The sequence below is a fragment of the Pipistrellus hanaki genome (assembly GCF_964339955.1).
Source record: "Pipistrellus hanaki genome assembly, chromosome: 7".
Lineage (NCBI taxonomy): Eukaryota > Metazoa > Chordata > Mammalia > Chiroptera > Vespertilionidae > Pipistrellus > Pipistrellus hanaki.
The window spans coordinates 31598790-31621142 of NC_140509.1; the positions used below are offsets into that span (position 1 = coordinate 31598790).

The following is a 22353-nucleotide window of genomic DNA, read 5'->3' on the forward strand; positions in this document are numbered from 1 at the left end:
TAAGGATTTTTTTTATGCTATTGTAAATCCGTGGGGTTTTTTTTTTAATTTTTCTTTCTGACATTATTGTTAGTGTATAGAAATGCAACTGATTTCTATATATTGCTATTTGTGTCCTGCAACTTTAATTAATTCATTTATTAGTTCCAAACACTTTTGGTGGTCTTTCAGGTTTTCCATATACTAGTATAATATCATGTCATCTGCAAAAGGTAACAATTTTATATTTTCCTTTCTGATTTGAATGCCTTTTATTTATTTTTCTTTCCTAATTGTTCTAGCTAAGATTTTTATATTATCTATAATAATAAAAACATAATATGCTAATTAGATTAGATGTCCTTCTGGGCGGGTCCCGGCAGGGGCCAAGGCCCACGGCTGACCTGACGGTGGGGGCCAAGCCACTTACAGGAATTTCATGCATCAGGTCTCTGGTGTTGAATAAAAGTAGTGAGAGTGGGCATTCTTATCTTATTCCTGATCTCAGGCAGAATTGAAGTATGCAAATAGGATCCTTTCAGGGAAAGACTGGAAGCTGAGCATTTCTGCCTACTTCCTCTGTACTGAGCCCTGTGGGACAGCCACAGCTAGTGCTCATACCCATTAATAACTGCTTCTTTGTTTGCTATAGTCTTATGGATCTCATGGACGTAAGTGCCATTGGTTTTCAGAGATTGGTGTTTTGTGACTGCATTCATTGTTTGCCATTTGGTTGCTCATTGATGATTTCACTAGAGGCCTGGTGCATGAAATTCATGCACAGCAGGGGTGTCCCCTCAGCCCAGCCTGCACCCTCTCCAACCCGGAACACTTCATGGATGTCTAACTGCAGGGATCAGGCCTAAACTGGCAGTTAGACAACCCTCTCACAATTCAGGACCACTGGCTCCTAACTGCTCACTTATCTGCCTACCTGATCACCCTAACTGCCTCCCTTGCCTGCCTGGTCACCCGTTATTGCCCCCCCTGCTGGCCTGGTCTCTCCCAACTGCCCCCCTCTGCTGGTCTGGTCATCCCTAACTGCCCCCCTCTACCAACCTGGTTGCCCCTTACTGCCCGCCCCCCCTGCTGGCTTGGTTGCCTCCAACTGCCCCCCTCAGCTAGCCTGGTTTCCCCTAGTCCCCCCACACATGCTGGCCTGGTCACCCCTTACTTTACCCCCTGCCAGTCTGATCTCCCCCAAGTGCCCCCCCCCCCCCACCAGCCTGGTCATCTCCAGTTGCCGCGCTCTGCCGGCCTGGTCATCCCTAACTACCGCCCACCCTGCAATGGCCTGATCACCCCCAACTGCCTCCCCCTGCCAGCCTAGTCACACCCAAATGCCCCCCTCCAGCCTGGTCACTCCCAACTGCCCACCTGCCAGCTTGGTCACCCCCAACTGCCCCCCCTAGCCAGCTTGATTGCCCCCAACTGGCCCCTGCCAGCCTTGTCATGCCCAACTGCTCCCCCTGTCAGCCTGATTGCCCCCAACTGCCCCCGCTTCTGGCCTGGTCACACCACGTAGCCTGCTGTTCAATCGTTTGGTCATCCCTCACTAACCCCTATGCTAGCTGGTCACCCCACACAGCCTGCTATTCAGTTGTTACTGTTACTGTGATGATGTCCCAGACAATTTGCATATTCCTCTATTATTAGTGTAGATTTTACTAATCTCTGACATTCTCTTCTGATCTGAATTACATTGAGGGTATTAAATTAAATTTTTGTTACCTTTGCATATTTTGTTACTTCAAACATTTAGACTGTAATTCACTGTGTGCATAATTGTCTCAAGCAAGCAGTGTTCCTTTCACTTTTTCTAGGTTTTCTCTAATGAATTAACTTCATAGTATATGTTCTGTGCTTTAGTCTAATAGTGCTATAGCTGATTTTTTTAAAACTCATACAATGTATGCCTCACCTGTTCATCTGTACAATGGGATTTATAGAATAAATAAATCATGGTTGTTATGCATATTTAATAATATAACATTTGAAAACACTTCAATTTGAAGAAAAGGGCAGGCATATAATAAGTTTTAAGTGCTATGTTTTCTATACCCTTATTCGTCATTTACTTATTTCTAATATTTTAGCACAGTAAAGGGAGTATTGTACATTTTTTTTTCCTTTGTACTTTTGGGATGAAGCAGGATTACAATGAAAAATAAAGGCAAATATATATCCAGCAGGGCCATATAAAGACTATATCTTTGTAAACTGCTTGTCTCAGGAGTAAATCCCTTAAAATTATGAAAACTGAGGTGTTTTCACATTTAACTCTTTTAAGTTTTCTTCTTGATTTCAAAAGACAATCATTGTTATAAAATTCCAACATTAAAATAACGTTGTGTGGATGCCCAATCATGCACAGTCCACTTGAAGCAGGAAGGAAAGTTTATTTGAGGATGTTAAGATCAAGCTGACTTATTTTTAAATTGTCATAGTAGGCCATTTGTCCACACTTCACGTCTTCCACTTCAAAGCCTACTTTCCATCATCTAGATATTTACCCTTGGAGCGATTAAGTCCTCTTTTATCTTTTCCATGCTTTCATTAGTTAGATTTTTTTTCTCTCTTTTTAGCTTACAAAAGGGAAGATTTTTTTAGACCACATGCCAATATGTCAAAAATTAAATATTCATTCCCATGCAACGCACAGTGTGTATAATTGCATACTCTATTGTAACAAATGTAATGTTATTTAATTTGTGTTCCAAACTTGCACATAATTGGCTGACCAGATATCAAGAGTGCTTTATGCAGAGAGCTTAGAGTATTCCGCTTAGTTGAATATTGGTAAATAAAATGTAATGCTGCAGACTCCACAACATAAGGAGATTTTTTTTTTTTTCTTAAAGGAGCTACAAGCTTCTTTGTCAGGAAAACAAGAGAGCCCAGCCAGCGTGGCTCAGTGGTTGAGCATCAACCAATGAACCAGGAGATCACAGTTTGATTCTCCATCAGGGCACTTGCCCCGGTTGCAGACTGGATCCCCAGTGTGGGGCAAGCAGGAGGCAGCCGATCAATGATTCTTTCTCATCAGAGATGTTTCTATCTCTCTCTCCCTCTCCCTTCCTCTCTGAAATAAATAAAAATATTTTTTTAAAAGTAAACAAGAGACATGATTGTCCCAGGTGGCTCTTTCATGGCTGGACAGAGTAGGATGCCTCTGTGGCATCAATCAGGGAGCCGAGGTGTTAAGACTAAGGAGCAAGGTCCTTCCGGCCACGCAGGGATGCTGAGGAAACCAGGGAAGCTGGGGAAGGCTGCCCACAGCTTCATGGTTCCCTGGAACACCACGCTCTCTGAAAGCCGTTGCCAATTTGTTGAGGGTTGAGTAGTAAGTGGTTCAAAACTGCATAGGTAGATGGGATGGTCTTGGCTCAGAACTACGGGGATGGATGGGTCCTACTCTCTGCCTTCTCGCTGTTCAGGCATTGCAGAACCCAGGTGCTGGGGTTCGAGATCTGGTTATTGGTACCTCAAACAGATCCGAGTGAACCTTTCTGAAATATTGCTTTGAGAACTGAAAATGCCTTGCCGTGCTTCTTATGGCTGCTTCAACCTGTTTCTTTCAGATACCATTGTTCTTATCGCTTCAATCGCAGTTGTTTCTGCAAAAACTCAGGGTAACATTTTTGCCACGTCCGCACTCAGAAGTCTCCGTTTCCTACAGATCCTCCGTATGGTGCGCATGGACCGAAGGGGAGGCACCTGGAAATTACTAGGTTCTGTGGTTTATGCCCACAGCAAGGTAAGGCTTGCTTTCTGGCTCATAGAACAAGATTTTTTAAACCCTTTCATTGGTTGCTGAAATATTTGATAAGCCTGTCATTAGCACACTTAGTCATTTCAGAATTTGGCCAAAGTAATTTAGAGACACAGTATATACTGGATTATTTAAAAGTCATCCTAAGTATCCAGGAAGTAGTCAAACGAATGGAATCATGCATAGATAGATTTGTTTTCCATTTTTCAAAGATTGTTTTCATTTCATTTCATTTCATTTCTAAAAATCTTCCATTTCTTTTTTATCTAGGAATTAATCACAGCTTGGTACATAGGATTTTTGGTTCTTATTTTTTCGTCTTTCCTTGTCTACCTGGTGGAAAAGGATGCCAACAAAGAGTTCTCTACATATGCAGATGCTCTGTGGTGGGGCACAGTAAGTATAAAAATCTGTTTTTATTTATTAGATGTAAAGTTTTTCCCCTTTGAATACAGTATATGTAGTGTGATGATTCTGATGAAAAAAGTTCAATAAAATATTAACTCCCAAAAGAGAGTTATGTGAAAATATACTGTACTTATAATTGTCTAAAGAGTTTCCCCCTCTTTGGCTCAGCAAAGTTAACTTCTCTTATAAATCATTAGTTATAATTCTTGAGTGCTAGATTGTTGCCAAAATAAAAGCATATCATTTTTAACTATGATTGAGATATTGATAGGCTCATTTGTTTGGTTTAGCTTTATGGAGCACAGATTTAAATTACCAAGTGCTACACTGGCTTGTCGTTCATCAAATCTATGTAAAAAATAAAGGAATGGTAGCTGAACAAAAGTTAGAAGGTGAAATTATGGCACAAAAAGTGAAAAAGAGAAGATTGCTAACCATCTGTGAGATCAGAGATTATAAACACCTAATTTCAAAACTTTCCATTTAGAAACCTACTTTCCCTTTATATTTTTACTAAAGGCTAGTTTTCCAAACAAATCAAAGTATCAGATCTTTGTACAGAAAGAAAATAAACATGTGCTAAATATTTTAACTGGTTTTGTTAACCTTTTAAGTAAGTATTAATGATGACACCAATAAGATGTCACAAGCAGTTCAATGGATTATCTAAAGAACAGAAATTGCCTTAACTGGTTTGGCTCAGTGGATAGACTGTCGGCCTGTGGACTGAAAGGTCTCAGGTTCGATTCCGGTCACGGGCATGTATCTTGGTTGTGGGCACATCCCCAGTGGGGGGGGGGGGGGGGGGAGTGCAGGAGGCAGCTAGTCAATGTTTCTCTCTCATCGATGTTTCTAACTCTCTGTCCCTCTCCCTTCCTCTCTGTAAAAAATCAATAAAATATATTTTTTAAAAAGAACAGAAACATATCAAGATCAGGAATAAAGGTGCAAAAAACTGTGGTACATTTACACAGTGGAATACTATACGGCCATAATAAAGAAAATCTTACCTTTCGTGACAGCATGGATGGACCAGGAGAGTATTAAGCTAAGTGAAATAATCCAGTCAGAGAAAGACAAGTACAATATGATTTCAATTATAGGTGGATTCTAATGAACAAAAATAAACTAACAAACAAAATAGAAACAGACTCATAGATACAGAAAACACACTAATTGCTGTCAGAGGGGAGGGGTTTAGGGGATGGGGTGAAAAGCGTGAAGGGGTAACGGGACAATCAGTGGGTCCTTGCTGCCAGCTGCTTATATTGGGTAAAAGGACAAAAGATTACATAGGGAAGTAACCAAAGGGCATGCCAAATGGGTGGTTAACAGATTAGTAGAGAGCTGGGGATCTTCAAAGGGATGCAAGAGGGCACGGGTCTTCAAAGGGCTTAGTGATATGCAAGGGCTGGGGGGGGAGGGTTTCAAAGAGCTGTCGATTCTGGTTTCTGCAGCAAAGTTGTTCATCTTCCCAGGATAATAGGCAGCTCCAAATGGGGAGGACGGGCTACATTTTTAGGTGAGCTCCCATGTCCCAGGTGTGTCACTGCCAACCAGATTAGAATGTGCCTTCTTTCATCAGAATAAAACAATCTTGGTTTAACAGAGCATGGTTAATATTTCTTACAATTCTAGCTGGTGTCCCAACATTCTGTTTCTGACCCTGTCAGAGGGGTAAACGAAACAAAGCAAAAGTTATATACAGACAACAGTGTGGTGATTACCAGAGGGAAAGGGGTTGGAGGGAGGTAGAAGAGGGTAAAGGAGGGATAAATGGTGATGGAAGGATTCTTGACTGGGGGTGGTGAACACATAATACAATACACAGATGATATATTACAGTGTTGTACACCTGAAATCTATATAATTTTGTTAACCAATGTTAGCCTGATAAAATTAAAATACAAATTTTAAATTTTGAAAATAATTGTTATTGTTGACACTATTGCAGATGTCCCCACTTTCCCCCTTACCCACTTCCACCCGGCACCCACCACCCCTTCCCTCTGGCCATCACCACACTGTTGTCTGCATCTATGGGTTATGAATATATGTGCTTTGGCTGCTCCCTTCAGCTTCTTATCTTCAGTCCCTCACCTGTGACATGCTGTCACAAAAGGTAAGAGTGCCTTCTTTTTTTACAGCTGCATAGTATACAGTTGCATCTGTATCACAGCTTTTTTTATTCATTCATCTGCCGATGGGCACTTGGGTTGTTTGTAGGTCTTAGCCATGGTAAATAGCGCTGCTGTGAACATAGAGGTGCATATGTTCTTTAGGATTGGTGTTTCAGGATTCTTAGGATAGATCTCTAGAGTGGGATTCCTGGATCAAGAGGCAGTTCCATGTTTAATTTTTTGAGGAACCTCCCTACTGTTTCCCACAGTGGCTGCACTACTGTGCATTCCCACCAACAGTGCCAGAGTGCTCTTTTCTCCACAACCTTGCCAGCACTTGCTGTTTGTTGATTTATTGACAGTAACCATTCTGGCAGGTGTGAGGTGATATCTCATTGTGGTTCTAAGTTGCATCTGTCTGATGATTAGTGACATTAAGCATTTTTTTCTTATGTCTATTGGCCATCTGTGTGTCCCCTTAAATGAATGTATAAGTAAAGGGAAAACTGGCTTCTTTAAACAGTGTGAGAGGGAAGTCAATTAAACTACCACTAGACAGAATGTATTTCCATGTCTATAGACAAGAATTATTTTGCATTGCTACCAATTATCTACAATCTGCAGAACTGTAAAATAACTCAAAGGCCGTGAAAGGTCCAGAGCCCCATAAAATCAGAACTCAATAACCTAGAAGGGGGACTCTAAACAATGCATAGTTTTCCACTGAAGCAAAATTTCCTTGCATTGTAAAGAATTTAAAAAACAGTCATTGACTAGAAGAGGCCTTAGAGGTCACATAATTGAGGAATGTAAGGCCAGTGCAACTTATTGCTTTATATTTTATAACTAGTAATGGCCAGGGCAACATTAACTCCCAAAGTCCTTCTTCTATGAAACTATTGACATTAACTAGATCTCAGTCAGAAAAAGATTATCAAATTCAATGTTTGCAAATATGTTGATATTGATATGCATTTAATAAAAGGAAAAATAAATAAATAAAATAATAGCTAATGAATCATGTTCCGTTAATAAGAATGTCACAGGATAAAGAAGTTCTTTATGCAATTTATAAAATATATCCTTTTTATTTTATTCCTTAAGACATTCTAATAGAGTGTTATATGAAAATATACAGCATTTATAATTGTTTATTTAAAGAGTCTCCCCATCTCTTTGATCCAACAAGGTTAATTTCTCTTATAACTTTGGCTATATTGTTGCCAAAATAAAAACAAATCATTTTCCTAAACTGTGATTAAAACATTGGCAAGTTGTTTGTTTTAACTTTGTGGAGCATAGGTTTGTTACCAGTTGTTGCATTGTTCCCCAAAACCACATCAGCAGGAACCAGAACTTTTGTCAAGGACAAGGAAATTTGTCAGGGCTTATATTAAGCAGATCTTGGTATGTTTGTTGATTGTATAGCAGCAATAAAATGAGTAAGAATCAAAAATGTATTCACCTATAGATTAAGATTCTTTTAAATTATCAGAGTAAATGTCTATAAATCACACCATTGATAACAAAGCATTCCATTGTTGTATCACCGCTTCCTCCCACCCCCACCAGCAATAATGGTCGTTTAGAAAGGAGGAAAATAGAAACCCCAAAAAAGAGAAGTCGTCTGACATTCTTCAAACACTTCTTATTCAAGGGTGGGCAAAAATAGGTTTACAGGTTTTCATACAAAAAATAATATCAATACAATAATTAATGAATAATTAATACAAGAATAAGCTCTGTTTCATATGCTCACAACTGTAAACCTACTTGTGCCCACCCCTGTATGTAGAGAGCAAATGAAAATCTATGACTCATGGTGGGATAAATTGTGTAAACTGAGAAAACAAAAGACTTTTCTAGTTTATGAGGAGAAGAGAATTTATAAACCCAGCCTTCAAAGCAATGACTTGAATTCAAGTTTAGTGTTTGCTTCTCTTTGATAATTCTGACTATTTAAACTCCAAGGCTCTCGGATGCTCCTCTTCCCATTGGGATGCCCTTGTTGGGGAGTTCAGCCTTGCAGGTCTCTCTCCTTTTCCCATTGGTCTTCCTTTCCCCCTTATTACTAACCAGAGGCCTGGTGCACAAAAGTCGTGCACTGGGAGGGGGTGTCCCTCGGCCCAGCCTCACCCTCTCTCAGTCTAGGACCTCCCTCCTTACTGCCTTCCTTCTCACTGCTCCTTAATGCCATGGAGGCAAAAGAGGCTCTTGCCACTGCTGCTGCACTCACCAACCGTGAGCTCAGCTTCTGGCTGAGCGGTGCTCCCCCTGTGGGAGCGCACTGACCATTAGGGGGCAGCTCCTGCATTGAATGTCTGCCACCTGGTGGTCAGTGCACATCATAGTGACTGGTCATTCTGGTTGTTCCACCCTAACGGTCGCTTAAGCTTTTATTATATAAATAGGAATTGTTGTGTTAAATAGTGTGTGGGAAAGTCTTACTATATCTCTCACTTAGTCAACCACTTGGTTCTTTTGCCAGAATAATCTGATCATATCAGTGACTTTGGGAAGGGTGAGGGGAGCAAGATATTTTCATCAATTTCAATTTCAATAATGCAATTTTGACCAAAGTTTAACCTGCACTTAACAGGCTTCTTGAATGACTGAATTATTTCTCTCTCTCCCTCTCTCTCTCTCTCCCTCTCTCTCTCTCTCTCTCTCTCTCTCTCTCTCTCTCTCTCTCTCTCTCTCTTTTTTCAAGAAAAGAATCTCTTCTTGAATATAAGAATAAAAATCTCCTAAGACATTAAGTTTCTTAGAGTAAAATGGCCTTTTTGATTCACAGTGAATGACTGTGACATTAACTGACCCATTAATGCAATTGTCTAAAGCCTAAAGTAATAAGCAAACAGTGGGCTTATTATTTCTATTCATTATAAGAATATGTACATCTTCAGTGTATGATAAAAATAAATTTAGAATACTATACTTTCCATTATGTGTTAATCAAGACATTAAGGACAAGACATATGGCTGGATACTTTTTAGTTAAAATTGTCCGTGTTGCACATAACAGACACCTTGCTACCTATGGAAGAATCCAAAATAAATAGGGAAATTAAAGCATCCTGGAGGGTTTCTAGACTTGGTGAAAAGAAAAAACAAAGGAAATTTCCTTTATTAAAAAAGCCCAAAGTATCAACATTAAGTATCAAAATGCAATTTGTGGCCCAGGGTAACAGTATCCCAGTGAATTCTAAATATGAACTACTAAACTTCTTTCATTAAGAAGATGCTGAGGGCTATTTCCAAGAGCCACATTTGGAAGAATACCGTGGTGTGACCAGCACTGTTTAAAGCCAAGAGCAATTCAAAGAAGTTTGTTCTCTGGAAGCAATTCTGTGCTAGTGAATAATGGTACTTGTTAGCTCCTTTAGTAAGTGGGATAACCAATAAAAAAGAGCCCAGTACTAACAGCACAGCAAGTGCCCAGTCAAAAACAGTGGTGTAGACATTGCTGTCCTGGATGTTAGCACCTTTATAACCAAAGGAACAAACAAAGCTAAGTGCTTCATGGTGGACCCAGAGCTTAAGCAAAGAAGCTTGGGGATTGGGGGTTAAGGTGAAAAGATGTTCTAGGTTCTGAAGTAGCAACTAAAGGGTGTTGATGACAAAAGAAGTGGAGGAGGGGTGAGTGAGGTAGCTCTAGTGACTGAGACAGAGCCAGCTCCTGGAAGAAGGATCTTCTGATTGCTGGACAGAGCTCCATTTAATGTTATTTCCTGTTATTTTCTTTCTCTTTAGCTACTGTAGATTTATTCTGAAAAAAATGTATAATAGTTTTTATTGCAGTTATTTTTTATTATTGTCTTTTTTCCTGTTATTATTTTTCTCCTCTTGATTTGCTTTAGATTTGTTTTGAAATAACTTAAGACACAGGTTTTCCTAAAGTAATGTTTTCTCATAATAACCTGGTAAAAACCAGCTGGTCCTCTTTCTATTTGCTGCTATTTCTATGATGAAGATAGTGTTTGGGGTGGGTTGTTTATTTGTGGGGTTTTGTTTGTTTTTTTCAATAAAATAAGTACAGTAGCAGATAGTATAAATATACTCTTGAGTAGCATCTGAATGTAACCTCCACCTTGAAATTATTACTTTAGGCACATAGAAAAATTCAATATCAGCCAGATTTAGTCCTAGAATTCATGCTGAATATTGTAACAATCTGTCTCAAAGCAAACAATATGGAAGGCTCCCTGTGTATGAAATAGTATACTGTGTACTCAACAGGGCATACTGCCTACAAAACCTAAGAATAAGAAAGGGTACAGATTTGTGGAATAAACAAAAATACCTTTGCCCTTGTTAATACCAGTTTTAATTCTGAGAATCAACCCTCTTACATTGGGTTTCCCAGGACAATTGTTTTCTGCAACTTTTATAAGCTGTTGTTTTCTGACTTAGTGCTGGTACATTAAATAAAAGTTAACAAAAGTTGCTTACCACCAATGCATTACCTGGTGGTATCAAAGCCTTATTTGGTTGTGAGATAATCAACATGCCAGTTCAAACTATTCAAGAATATTGCTAACCACCAAGTAAATACTAAAACACACATTTCCTCCGAAACCAGTTTGGCTCAATGGATAGAGTGTCGGCCTGCGGACTGAAGGGTCTCAGGTTTGATTCCAGTCAAGGGCATGTACCTTGGTTGCAGGCACATCCCCAGTAGGGGGCGTGCAAGAGGCAGCTGATTGATGACTCTCTCCCATCGATATTTCTAACTATCTCTCTCCCTTCCTTTCTGTAAAAAAATCAATAAAATATATTTTTAAAAATAAAATAAAAAATAAAACACACATACCCCAGCCACTACCTACCAAAGCACCCTGGCTGTTAGAAGCATCGACAAGTCCCATGCCTACCTAATGGCATGCATCTATGAAGTTCGTTGGTATGAAGCCTCTTTGGAGAACTCTGTCCTAAGAACTCTGTTCCTTTTTGAATGTCACCTCACACATGGCTCTGGACTTTTGCTCAGTATTATTCTATAACTATTGAGCAGATGCTATATAGAAAATGACAAAGTAATAGTCAGGAGACCTGGGTTCCAGCACCATCATTATGATTTAGTGAAGGTGTGATACTAAGCAATCATTTAATATCTCCATAAAATGGCTATTATAATATAATGTTACCCAAACATGAAGTTGTTGTGTGTGTTAAATAAGATTGGGGCATGTAAATGTGCTTTCTCGAGCACTAGACAAATGTTAGTCACTCCTGTTATTACATATCTGACCACAAGCCTGGTAGGAAAATATGGAATGATAATGCCCTGAGCTACCTGCCGCAGTAGGACCCAAATTATATGATGTCACCGCCACAGGAGTTTCTGATGTCTAAAGTTTAAAAACATTTCCAATCTACTAGTTTGAGGTGACCAAATTTCAAAGTTAACTGCACAGGTTCTATGTACTCACTTCCTGAAACCTCAGGTGCTCAGGAGGTGACCCCAGGAAATGAGGAGAGGGGAAGAGAAAAGAGAAGAGAAGAGGGGAAAGGAGAGGCAAGAAGTAGGGTTCTGAAGTGGCAACTGAAGGCTGTTGATGACAAAGGAAGTGGAGGAGGGGTGAGAGAGGTAACTCTAGAGGCTGAGACAGCACCAGCTCCTGGAAGAGAAGGGGAGGGGAGAGGGAAAAATTGACCACAAACTGCCAATGATAATCATCCTCCCTTAAAGACCCCCTTGTGGAGAAATTATACTATGGAAATCTACTACTAGTATATCCTTCACTTGCTCACATGAATGAATTAGCTATAAGCCAGTATTCTTAATTGTATCTTTCAAGTCAGACCAATAAATTTTTGTTGATTTGTTGCTTGGAGGAAAGAAGAAAGTATTTATAACTCCTGGTCTGGAATTAATTCTGCTATTAAAAAAACAAACAACTGCCGAAACCGGTTTGGTTCAGTGGATAGAGTATCGACCTGTGGACTGAAAGGTGTCAGGTTCAATTCCAGTACCTTGGTTGCGGGCACATCCCCAGTAAGGGGTGTGCAAGAGACAGCTGATCAATGTTTCTATCCCTCTCTCTTCCTCTCTGTAAAAAAATCAATAAAATATATTTTAAAAAATAAAAATAAAAAAAAACAACTAGCTTAGCTGATGTCTAAATTATAATCTGACCACACCCATGCCATCTCACTTTTAAAAATCAGAATTTGCATTTATTTAGCATTGTTGTTCCTCGGGAAGAATTCTTGATTGCTAAACACACTAAGTACTCCCACTGTGCCTCAGGCTTTGCTAATGGCAAATACACCTTCATGCCAATACTTGCAACCCACAGATTTTTCAGAAAATATCCTTCCCTGCCTGCGTGACTGCAGTTGAGCATATGGAATATGAGGGCAAACATTTATCTGAGCTCGTCCCACCTGCCAAGTCACCTTCACGTAAATGTGCACCTGGGGGAGCAGGCCTGCCAGCCTTCTGAGGCCGAGGGAGGGAGCAGGGGCTGACGTGCGCGTCCTCTCGGGCCCCCAGCTGTCCGTCAGGCACAGCCTGAGGACACATCTGCCGGCCTCACCTCAGGCCGTGAGGGTGGTTGGTGAATGGCATCTTCTCACTTAAAGTATTACTCTGACTAAAACTGCACTAAGGAGATACTGGAAATGTTTTAAATGTATCTTTTTTTAATTTTTAAAAGTAAATTCAAAATTTCATGACCATTTTTTAAAATATATTTTATTGATTTTTTTTTTTTTTCACAGAGAGGAAGGGAGAGCGGTAGAGAGTTAGAAACATTGATGAGAGAAAAACATCGATCAGCTGCCTCCTACATGCCCCCCACTGGGGATGTGGCTGCAACCAAGGTACATGCCCCTTGACCGTAATCAAACCAGGGACACTGCAGTCCGCAGGCCGACGCTCTGTCCACTGAGCCAAACGGGTTTCGGCTCATGACCATTTTTAACGATATTGTAAGCACCATGGTCAAAAGTGGTTAGAGCGCCGGCCTGCCCACCAAAGGGTTGCAGGTTCAATTCCAGGTCAAGGGCTGTACCTGCGTTGCAGGTCCAATCCCCAGCCCTGGTTAGGTTAAATGGGGGGAGCCAATCCATGAGTCAGTCTCTCTCTCTCTCTACCCCTCCTTCCCTCTCTCTTCCACTCTCTCTAAAAATCAATGGAAAATATATCCTCCTGTGAGGATTAGCAACAACAACAAATGTCAATGAGCAGTGCATAAAAAGTTATACCACTATTAAAATTTGGAATTTATTCCTCTCATCTCCCCTTGCCTGGAACAATAATGTGATTAATCTGCCATTTGTTTGGAGTATGTTATTTCTTTGTTTAGCTTATTAAGAAACATTATCCTGTGTGGCATTGGCTAGTGAATTTATTATAATTCCCATGGCAAACCCATGCTAAATAAATGGCTGGCAAAGAAAACAAAATGTCAGTGAATAGGAATCAATAATAAGTGCATACATAAACACAGAAATAAATCCTTAAAATGGAATGAATCTATCCAGCACATGTTAGCTAGCATAATTTTTATAAACTTTGGGAGATCAAAAATGGAATTATGCCCAATGTAGTGGGTTCCCTCCAGGTGTGATTTTCTGCGGTCCCCTGAAGTTCACGTACACGGCCTCTCCAGCTTCCCTCAAAACAAGCTGCTGCTCCAGGAACTCCCTGAAGAGCTGGTGCCTACGGGTCCTGTGCAGGCCCACCTTCCTCTGACTTTAGATCCGCGGAAAAGGAATCATTGCCGGGCCCAGCCACTGACAGGTTCCCAAGGTCTCTGGGAGACAGCCCTGGGTCTACTGTTCAGCCTCAGGGCAGGAGAATTAGCACCAAAGGGGCTTCTGCTTCCAGTGCATGGGCTGAGGGCCCTCCGGTAACCCTTAGCAGAGCCTTCCAAGTGCTAAGACAAGAAACATAGTGTAGTTGTACTGTCCCGAGGAGACGCACTTGCACTTCAAGGACAGCTTGACCTGAAAGTCCAGAAAATCAGTGAACACCTAGGCAAGCCTCATCTGAGGATGGTTTTACTGAATGCAGCCAGGCGTTGCCTTAGACTCGCAGTCGTCGGCAAACTCATTAGTCAACAGAGCCAAATAGCAGTACAACAATTGAAATTTCTTTTGAGAGCCAAGTTTTTTTAAACTTAGACTTCTTCAAATGCCACTTCTTCATCGTAGACTCACCCAGGCCGTGGTATTTTGTGGAAGAGCCACACTCAAGGGGCCAAAGAGCTGCATGTGGCTCGCGAGCCGCAGTTTGCCAACCACTGCCTTAGAGAGGCAGCAGCTAGATGGAGCCGACGGGCCAGCAGGAATTTATTGAGAAGCCTCCCATCTTTTTTTTGTTGTTGTTGTTTATCTTAGAAATGTCCTAATTTCGTGTCTGCTCCTGTCTCTCTGTTCACATCAAAAAGCTCAGCAGCCCCCCTTTAGCCACAAGAAATGAAATGATGCGCCCAGGACACCCTCAGCAGCCCCCTCCCTAGCTCAGAGAGAGGGACATACTGCCAGTCCGTTGGCAGATCCTTCTCAAACCTAGCCTGGCAGCAAAAGGCCCTGTGTTTTCAACCAAGCAACATCCGAGAGAGGTTGAAATTGGAGTGACTTTGAAATCGGAGTGGAGGAAGTTGCTGTGGCCACGCGGCTGGTCATCCCAGTCTCCTGCACATGATGAGACATGATCATCCAGAAATCTGAACCAGAGGGCAGAGAAGGTGGGCAGAGTCTTTGCTGCCCCCAGAGGGACTCCAGGGTGCTGCTCTCAGAGTTCACAACTCTCTTTTCCCCCCACAAACCACCTTGAAGACTGAGGGCATCCCTCTGAGAATGAGAGAGCAGGCTTTCCTCTACTGGGAAAGCAACACTGAGCATGTCATCACTTGGCCATGTGTCATTCTTCTGAGCTAGTGGCAACGGTTTAAAACCCACTCTCTCAGCACAGTGCCCAGGGGAACAATTCACATGTGTTATGAGAATGTAAAGCAAACCGTGAAATGTGACATTATTGCTGTGACCAAACTATGAAATTTTTCCTTCGGTTTATTACAATTAATAAACGGCTGTAATAGGATTAAGGTATTTTGTAGGAAAAGTGCAGTAGATTAAAACCTTTTCCATAGATTTAAGATTGGGAACCTGTAATAAAATTGAGCCAGATATTTTTTTTGCAAACCCAAGGAATCCCTTTGAGAGTCCCCTACAGATATTGTGGGTGGCATTTTATTAACTTGGTCACTGGGTTCCGCTACAAAGTCCCTCTCTTCAACCTTGGATGGCAAAGTCCCTCTGCTTCTGGTTTGTTTGTACTTGACCCCTCCCACATTCTCACAGCCCAAGTCTTTTCCTCTGTTACAAGCTTTTCCTCCCCACAGGTAATCCAGTCGTCTCCTTCACTGGAATTGAAGGGAACTGACTAGAACCGTCCCAGTCCTGCCCTCCACTCCCACTGTGTCCATCCACATTTCCTCCCCAGCGTGTAATCGGTGTTTTTTCACACTGCCTAGGCTAACCCTTCCAACAGTACCCTTGATTCTTCTTCCTCTAACTCTTTGGTACCTTACCCCAACATAAAGCCATGATCACCCCTTCCCCCTTCAGTCTCATCCTCTCTGCAGACAAGTGCATTTACATCCTGGAAAGCCTCTCCTCAAGTCAGGGATTTCAGGGAGTGCTCGCCCTCCTTCTGTTTGTCACCAATATTCTTGAAAGAATTCTTCACTGATTTACTAAATATTCACTGAGCTCCTTCTACTTTGTGGCAAGCATTATGTTAGATATTAGGGAGATAAAGAGTAAAGACATGGTTCCTCCTTCTAGTAAAGGAAATCAGAGCCCTTCCACCAAAGAAAAATACAGTGAACTACCACTAATGACAAGTGCTATTAAGAAACAAGGATCTGAAACTGAGATGAACGGATGTGCAGAGGCCATGAGGCAGAAATTCACTGGCCTGTTTGAGCATCTGAAAGGACACTGTGATTAAAGGGTAGTGAGCAAGGGTGAAATCAGGATGTTCTTGGGGAGGTAGGCAGAGACCTGATCGTGTAGGACATAGTTAGGATCTTAGAATTTATTCTGAATTCAATTAGTTGCCATTGAAGGATTTTTAGAAAACAAAAAGAAAATGATACCCCTTGCAAGTGTGTGGAGAAGGAATTGGAGAGAGGCAAAAGCAAAGACTGAGAGAACAATTGGGGGAGTAATAGATTGGAAAGAAACAAGAGTTCTTTAAAACATATGTGTGAATATATATATATATATATATATATATATATATATATATAAAGCCAGAGACTATAATGCCATCACAACCATAACAACCTAAGGCACTCTTGTGGCCATCTTCGGGAAACATAGCTGCCACAGTCTGTAGTAACTATCTACACTAATAAAAGAGAAAGATGCAAATTGACCGTACCTTCACAATACCCACCAACCAATCTGGAGTGGGTATGCAAATTAACCCAACAAAGATGGTGGGTTAATTTATATACACAGGCTTGAGTGGCTGGGGGTGGGGTGGGACACTGTGTTGTTGCCATGGTGACGATGCAGGCGTTCCACACCACCCCAGCTGCTTCAGGCCTCTGGGCAGTATGGGAAGGCAGAAAGGCGGCTCCAGGCTGAAGTGAAGGTGGTGCCAGCAGCCAGGGGAAGGAAGGCCCATTCTTGCATGAATCTTTGTGCATTGGGCCTCTGGTGAACAGATAGATAATCTTTGGTCTCTGTTCTACTGAAGAAGAAGCTGAGACTCAAAAAGGGAGCCTTCCGCAACACCTCACCCACTTCCCAGACCTGACCCTGTGCAGCATTGTTTTCAGTGAAAGTAGAGCACCCAAATGTTTTTAGGCAGAAAAGAATTTAGCACAGGGAATTAGTGATTGGTAAATCATTGGAAAGCTGGAGGAAGTGGGTATTAGGCTGGGCCCCCAGGAAAGACTCTTTGCCCAGCGGGAGGAGCTGCCCCCTCAGTCACAACTGAACCCTAGGACACTCTGGCACAGCTGTGACCTGGGGATCAGGAAACTGATGCCCCCACAAGTGCCCTCCAGCTTTCACAAAACAGGTCACTGGGCACTGCCTCTGCCACAGCTGCCTGAGCACAGCCTGGATTCTGCTGCAGAAAACCTCCACATCTCTGCAAACATGATCACCATCAGCAAAGAGCCCAAACTGAGGAAAGATGCCTCTGTCCCACTTCTACCTTCAAAATATTGTGCAAGAGCATCCCATCGACAGAAATGAATTCATATCCAGAAAACTAGCTGCAAAGGAGTTTGGGAAATTTCAGACATTTGTCTAAGAGTGAAATCTTGTCAATATACCTCCTGTGCCAGGTATTGATAAAAACGGGGCCTGGCTGGTGGGGCTCAGTGGTTGATCATCGATCTATGATCCAGGAGGTACATATGCTAGTACCCTGACCCCAAATTCCAGCCTCCAGAACTGTGAGAAAAATACATTTCTGTTGTTTAAGCCACACAAATTTATGACACTTTGTTATGGCTGCCTAAGCTAACTAATCTATACTAATAAAAGGGTAATATGCTAATTAAACCGGGTCAACTGGACATCTTCCAGACAAAGCCATGGTGATGAGGGCTGAGGCAAAGGCAGTTAGGGGTGATCAGACAGCAGGGGAAAGCAGATTGGGGTGATCAGGCAGGCAGGCAGAGTGGTTAGGGGCAATCAGGTAGGCAGACAGGTGAGCAGTTAGGAGCCAGTGGTCCCAGATTGTGAGAGAAATGTCCCAAATTGGAGAGGGTACAGGCCGAGCTGAGGGATCCCTCCCCCACCTCACCCCATGCACAAATTTCATGCATCGGGTCTCTAATGATATATATGATATATCATATATATCATATATATCATCGGGTCTCTAATTTTATATATATATATATATATATATATATATATATATATATATATATATATATATATATATATATAATTAGAGACCTGATGTATATCCTTCTATATATATCCTTCTTCAAAGCCTAGGTATAATAATATCTCCCAGTAAAGCCTCTTCAACCACCCAAGCTGGTAATCATCTATTCTCTGAATTTTCATGGCAGATTAACTGTGCATCCATAATAATACCTGCCTTGCTTTTTTGTTTGAATGATTTGTGTGTGACATGTCTCCCCTCTTACGCCATAAATATCTCAGGACAAGAACTATATACCTCTTGTTTTTGTTCCACTACAAATCTTAACATGCACCTTGCACACACCAGAACTTTAGGAGGTGTCTGCCAAGGTAATAAATGAACAGCCATAATTAACATAAATTACTGTTTTGTGTACTGATTCAGTCCTAAATCCACGGTGCTATCATTTCTGCATCACTGATGGTTATCCACTCACTTAACTAACCTTTCTTTGAATGCACTTAGAAAAGGTGGAAAACTGTGTTATAAAGCAGGAACAAGTATGTAGATTATTCCCTATCTTAAACAAAGAGATGTTCTGTTATGCGTCATGGAAAATTAAAGCACAGTAATAAAATGAGCCAACAAGAACTTGTTGAATACTGATTTAGTGGAAACGTCACTTTGCCTCCTGTTCATAGGTCCTGACTCTCCTCTCACGTACTTAAGCTGCACGTTCTATTTATTTTGTTTTTAGATTACATTGACAACGATTGGCTATGGAGACAAAACTCCCCTAACTTGGCTGGGAAGATTGCTTTCTGCAGGCTTTGCGCTCCTTGGCATTTCTTTCTTTGCACTTCCTGCCGTGAGTATCTTCGCAAAAATAAAGCAGTTTAAATTCTTAGAGGTTTATTAGTATGAGCTTTCACAAATTGATATGCCCAGGAACATATCTATATCATATACAAATAATTTTTTTTCTGATATGATGTTGAGTTTTCCACCTATACCCAAGTGGACAATGTATAAAATATAGTCTTCTCTTGGAGACGCTTAATCTGGGAATTTTATAGCAGCTAGCTCTTTATGACCAAATAACAATTCAGATAGCATCACCCCTCAGTCGACATGCTACTAACACATTTAGAATGTTTGTAAAGACCACAGATTTCTTTTTAAACCGATGGTTCCAGTTTGGTTCGTGCTGTGTGCAGCTGAGGAGGAGGATGTGCACAAGTGGAGTATTTACTTCTCCCAGTCCATTTGTGTGAAAATCACATGACCTTAAAGGGTTTTCATTATATCAGATGATTTATCCGTTGTGTCATCATCATTGATTTTTCGTAATGAGCAGTTTCTGCATCTTATCAGAGTGGAGAACACATTTATCTTCTCCCAAGTTTCTGATTATTTTCTCCTTAATGGATGAAGCTTGTCTTTCTGATCATTGTGTCTCCTCTTATTTCCTTAAAGGAAATTGGTCAAGCTATTACAATCTGCCTCCACCCACATGCTCTCGCTTTTTTCATGCCATCCCTGATGGGGGGAGCAGAGCCCACAAGAAGGAGTTTTTAAAGGAGTGGCAGCAGCCATGCTTAAGGAAAAATAGCCCTGGTCTCTGACTCCTCAGTCTCTGCCTAGCAGAGCCCAGGGCACCCCTCCAAGGGAAGCCAGGCGAGTGGGGATTTTCAGCTCCATGGCCTTGAGCTCACGGGCTCCTTCTGTGCCTGTGAACAAGTGCAGGGGGGCTCCTCCTTCCCGTGGCCATTGCCTACTCCAGATCAACCAGCTGGTTCTGCACAGACCACACAGAATCACAGAGAAGGGACTGAAAGACCATGCAGGAGCTTGAGCAGGAGACTTCATTTTGAATTCTAGTTTTGTCACGAGCTACCTATGTGACTGTTATAGTTCTCTAGGGCTGCTGGAAGAAATTATCACACACTGGGTGGTTTAATCAGCAGAAACACATCGTTTGACAGTTCTGGAGGCTAGAAGTCCAGAATCAAGAAGATGGCAGCGTTGGTTCTTTTTGAGGGCCAGGAGAGAAGAATGCTGGCCTCTTTCCTAGGTTTGTAGATGGCCATCTTCTCCCTGAGTCTTCACGTTGTCTTTCTCTTTACATCTGGTCCCAATCTTTTCAGAACTCTGTCTTATTGAATAAGGAACCACCCCAATGGCCTAATTATGATCTGATTACCTCTGGAAAAACCTTGTCTCCAAATAGGGTCAGCGTCTGAAGTAGTAGGGATTAGGATTCCAACTTAATGAATTTTAGAGGGAAGCCCTTCAGCCCATAACAGTAACCTTGGGTACATTTATTCATCTATGTAATGAAGAAAGAATTATTATACCCTGAGAAATTTTATGAAGACCTATGTGATAATATCAGTCCAGTGGTTGTCATAAAAAAAAAATTCTATATATGAATCCAGATGTATGTTTCCTGTTGTGAAATGAAAAAAAAGTCAAGGAGAGTAAAAACAGCATCTGACTTATCCAGAGTCAACTTACCTGTTTACCTCAACAGTTTAGAACAGAGTAGCAATTTGCTCAATAATCAGATTTCCTATTTTATTCTGTAAATAGAATGCAGTCTTGGGCTTTTTCCCCAAAATAATGGCACAAAACACCTGCTGCTTTTGTGTTTATACTTAACCTGAGGCCACATGTGTAACAACTCTGATCCAGTGAAAACCTACCAACAGGGAAGAAGGCAACTTCTGGGCTGTCAGAATCAATAATAGTATATGTGCCGTCCTCATCAGCGAGCCTCATAAGACCTATACATAAACTTTTCTTAACTTAGAGGAAAACTTGATAGTTTCACAATTCCTTGAATATTATAAACAGCAAATGTAAAAGTAGGCTGATAGAACCAACAGGAAGAGATGGTCAAAGACTAACAAGGGAAAGAATAGAAAATCTGTACGAAGCAAGCAGACGTAAGTGTTCCAAATGTGTGAAGACCTGGCCCCACTTAGTGTTAGGGTCACCACACCTCCAGGAGCTGGAAAGAAGGGAAAGGGAGAGAGAGATATATAAAAACATCAATGATGAGAGAGAAACAGCAACACTGATCAGCTGTCTCCTGCACAGTGCTTTCTGTGGATCAACCCGAAACCCCGGGCATGTGCCCTGACTGGAATCCAACCAGTAATTCCAACCAGTGACCTCTTGGTGCATTGGTCAATTCTCAACCACTGAACCACACCAGCCAGGCTCTTATATATTGAATGAAAGACTAAACTCTTCATATATACCTTAAAAAAGCCAAGGTGACTGACTGGAATTGCCACTATGTCTGTGCACCCACTGGCCGGCGTGTTGTGTGAGATTTAGGATAGCGCATTGGCATTTTGCTAGGAAAGTTAGAGGTGGATTATGGGCCACCGCGGTTTGAGGTTTCTCCCACCCAGGAAACCTGAGGACAAAGAAAGAGAAGAGCCTTTTCCCATCTTCCCCTCAAAGCTGAAGGACTCTCCTGCACATCACAGAGGCGTTCAGGTCAGCCTCTCCACATAATAGACTTTATTTTAACACACTTCCAGTTAGTAGGTTCACTAGGCTGTATCCTCAGAGATGCAGAAGAAAACTGGAATGGAGCCATCATGAGATGATCAGCAGACCTGGTTTAATAATAGTAGTAATGTACAGTCTGGCGCAAGAGATGGGAGGAAATGTTTACTATTAATGTTTCTAAGCAATGCCAATAGGATTTTCAGCACATTTTCGTTTGTTTGGCAGATGCTTAGTCTGTGAATTGTAGGACCTGTCTTCATTTTTCAAGAGGGATTTAATTCTGAACCTCATACCCCAAAATGGTAGCTATTGCTATTAATGAAATATCTACAAAATCGGACTTAGGCTGCAAATGAGTGGTTTACACATAATACATAGTATAAATATGTGCTGTAAATTCTAATGCTTCCTATTCTCTTTCATGTTTGTACTTCATGAAAATTGACATCAAAAGGAAAATAAATCTTTCCTAGATGATCTTAAATAGCAGAAAAAAATTAAGAGTTAGGAATACTGTAGTCTATCTGGATTTGAAAATGGAGGGCCATTTTTATAACCTTTAAAAGAAGGGAATGTTTAAATCTAAAAACAAGACTAAGACTATACAGTCCCGGTTTTTATCAAGTTTAGTTTGTGCAACCAGAGCAGTATGAGATGAAGATCTTAGCAAGAGACAGTCTCTGAGAAAGAAA

General features: G+C 41.3%; 1 protein-coding gene across 4 annotated transcripts in view; it reads left to right on the top strand.

Annotated features, from left to right (window-relative positions):
* Nucleotides 1–22353, top strand: part of KCNQ5 (potassium voltage-gated channel subfamily Q member 5) — a 497952-nt gene that overhangs the window by 386423 nt on the left and 89176 nt on the right. For 3 of the 4 annotated variants that reach the window (XM_084889231.1, XM_084889228.1, XM_084889229.1), the window contains exons 4-6: nucleotides 3561–3736; nucleotides 4022–4147; nucleotides 18894–19004. In XM_084889231.1, coding sequence (XP_084745357.1) covers nucleotides 3561–3736; nucleotides 4022–4147; nucleotides 18894–19004 — 413 coding nt within the window. The remainder of the gene's footprint in view (nucleotides 1–3560; nucleotides 3737–4021; nucleotides 4148–18893; nucleotides 19005–22353) is intronic. The other variant, XM_084889230.1, reaches the window with a different exon arrangement.